We start from the raw sequence: 1713 nt of genomic DNA on the forward strand, positions 1-1713 counted from the left end.
GGCTGAGCAGGGTATGTGTGGCCTGTGGCTGGGGCATTGGAGCCTGCCCTGAGGTCCTGCCTGCCAAGACCTTTCTGCTTGAGACAAGACGCCCAGCCAGCCACAGGCAATTCAAACAGTGCTGGTGAGTGCCCAAGCATGCCCAGCTCAGTGCCTGGGCACTGTGTGTTGGGGGTGGGTAGGTGTGGACGAAAGGCAAGAAGGCAGGCCTCACTGAAACAGAAATGCAAGGCTGTGGGCCAGACTTGAAGCACCAGAGCAGTCAGTGAGGAAAACCTGGATTCCAGGCCAGTGACACCACGTAGGTCTCATACCATTTTTTTTTTCCTTAGATATAAGTCCCCTTTAATACTTGCTAGAAAATGGAGTTTAATGTTACTTAGAATCATACCAACATTCATGGAGGTTGAATATCACAGGCAAAAGGGTGCGCTATGACCACAAGAAGTCTTTTCATAATTCCCAAATGGTTTCGTATTTTAGCTACAAAGCTTGGTCACCAGAGCCAAACTTGTTCTTAAGAAGTAGAATTTCTATGTCCATTCAAAGAGTTTCTTACATCTTCCTGGGCCTATTCACTTGCAGGTGGGAGCAGAAACTGTAACTAGGAACTTCATCTCAGGGATTCACACGTGAGGTCCAGTCTTCACATGCTGCCCAATTTCTTTAAGATAAAAGGAGTGACCCGCAAGGCCACGTAGAAGAGGAAGTTCTGTAGGGGGGAGCGCACATCTTCACACAGCTTCTGTTTCGTTTCCTCTGGGTCCAGCTTAGGCGCGAGGCCCTCAACACAGAATATCCAGCAGCCGCTGAGTGCTCTTCTAGGCCTTGTACCATTGGGATACAGAGATTTTAACACATGACCTTACACTACAACCTAGACAAGATGCCTAAAATGGCAGATTAAAATGGAAGGACTGAGCAAAAGAAACCAGACACAAAGGGCTACATATTCTATGATTCTATTTACATGAAATGTCTATAATAAAGGTAAATTTATAGAGATGGAGAGTAGATTAGTGACTGCCAGGGGCTGGGGGGAGGTGGGAAATGGGAAGTGACTGCTTAGTGGGCAAGAGACTTCTTTTTGGGCTGATGAAAAAGTTCTGGAACTAGATAGTGGTGACGGTTACACAAAATTGCGAATGCTACCAATGGCACTGAATTGTTTACTTTAAAATGGTAAATGTTATATTAGGTGTATTTAATCGCAATTTTTTTTAAAAAAGGTAGGGCTCACTTGTTTGCCTGTGTGGCCTGGACAGAGCCTTCTCTGTGAGGCTTGTCTCCTTCCTCTGTAAGAGGAGGTGCTGGGCCCTGCCTGTCCTCCAGCGCTGCTGTGGGCTGCCTGCCTCAGTGGGAGAGTGTGAGGATGTCCACCTGGGCTCAAATCCTGCCCACAGCACTCACCTGCCACGGGTGCTGGGCAAGTCACTTAGGCTCTGAGTCTCCATGTTGCCATCTCTAAATAGGATTGTTGGGAGACCAGACTTTTATTTTCCCCCAATACCATCCTATTTTCAACACCTGGCAAAGCTGACGTTCATTCTCCCACATGTAAAAACATTTTTATATTTGTACATTTAATCACCACGATTGACAACTCTAGGTTTCAATAAGTTATACAGCCTTAGTCTCTATCTTCTATCTTTCCTTCTGGTGTCCTACATGCCCCTAACCTTCCTCTTTCAACTGTACTCACAGTCATCTTTG

At 46.2% G+C, this 1713-nt stretch overlaps 1 protein-coding gene across 1 annotated transcript; it reads right to left on the reverse strand.

Annotated features, from left to right (window-relative positions):
* Positions 1–646: 646 nt before the first annotated feature.
* Positions 647–1454, reverse strand: LOC119512097 (mitochondrial import receptor subunit TOM5 homolog). Its single transcript, XM_037806618.1, has 2 exons — positions 1411–1454; positions 647–827 (listed from the first exon to the last, which is right to left on the reverse strand). The coding sequence occupies exons 1-2, from the start codon at positions 1452–1454 to the stop codon at positions 647–649; spliced, it is 225 nt and encodes a 74-aa protein (XP_037662546.1).
* Positions 1455–1713: the final 259 nt, after the last annotated feature.

The sequence above is a fragment of the Choloepus didactylus genome, chromosome 17, assembly GCF_015220235.1.
Source record: "Choloepus didactylus isolate mChoDid1 chromosome 17, mChoDid1.pri, whole genome shotgun sequence".
In the NCBI taxonomy this organism is placed as follows: domain Eukaryota; kingdom Metazoa; phylum Chordata; class Mammalia; order Pilosa; family Megalonychidae; genus Choloepus; species Choloepus didactylus.

Bases quoted from the DNA above. Each gene is read 5' to 3' on its own strand.
- LOC119512097 (XM_037806618.1), bottom strand. From the start codon at position 1,454: ATGGAGACTCAGAGCCTAAGTGACTTGCCCAGCACCCGTGGCAG. The intron at 828-1,410 runs GTGAGTGCTGTG...CAATGGTACAAG, and splicing joins TTGCCCAGCACCCGTGGCAG to GCCTAGAAGAGCACTCAGCG.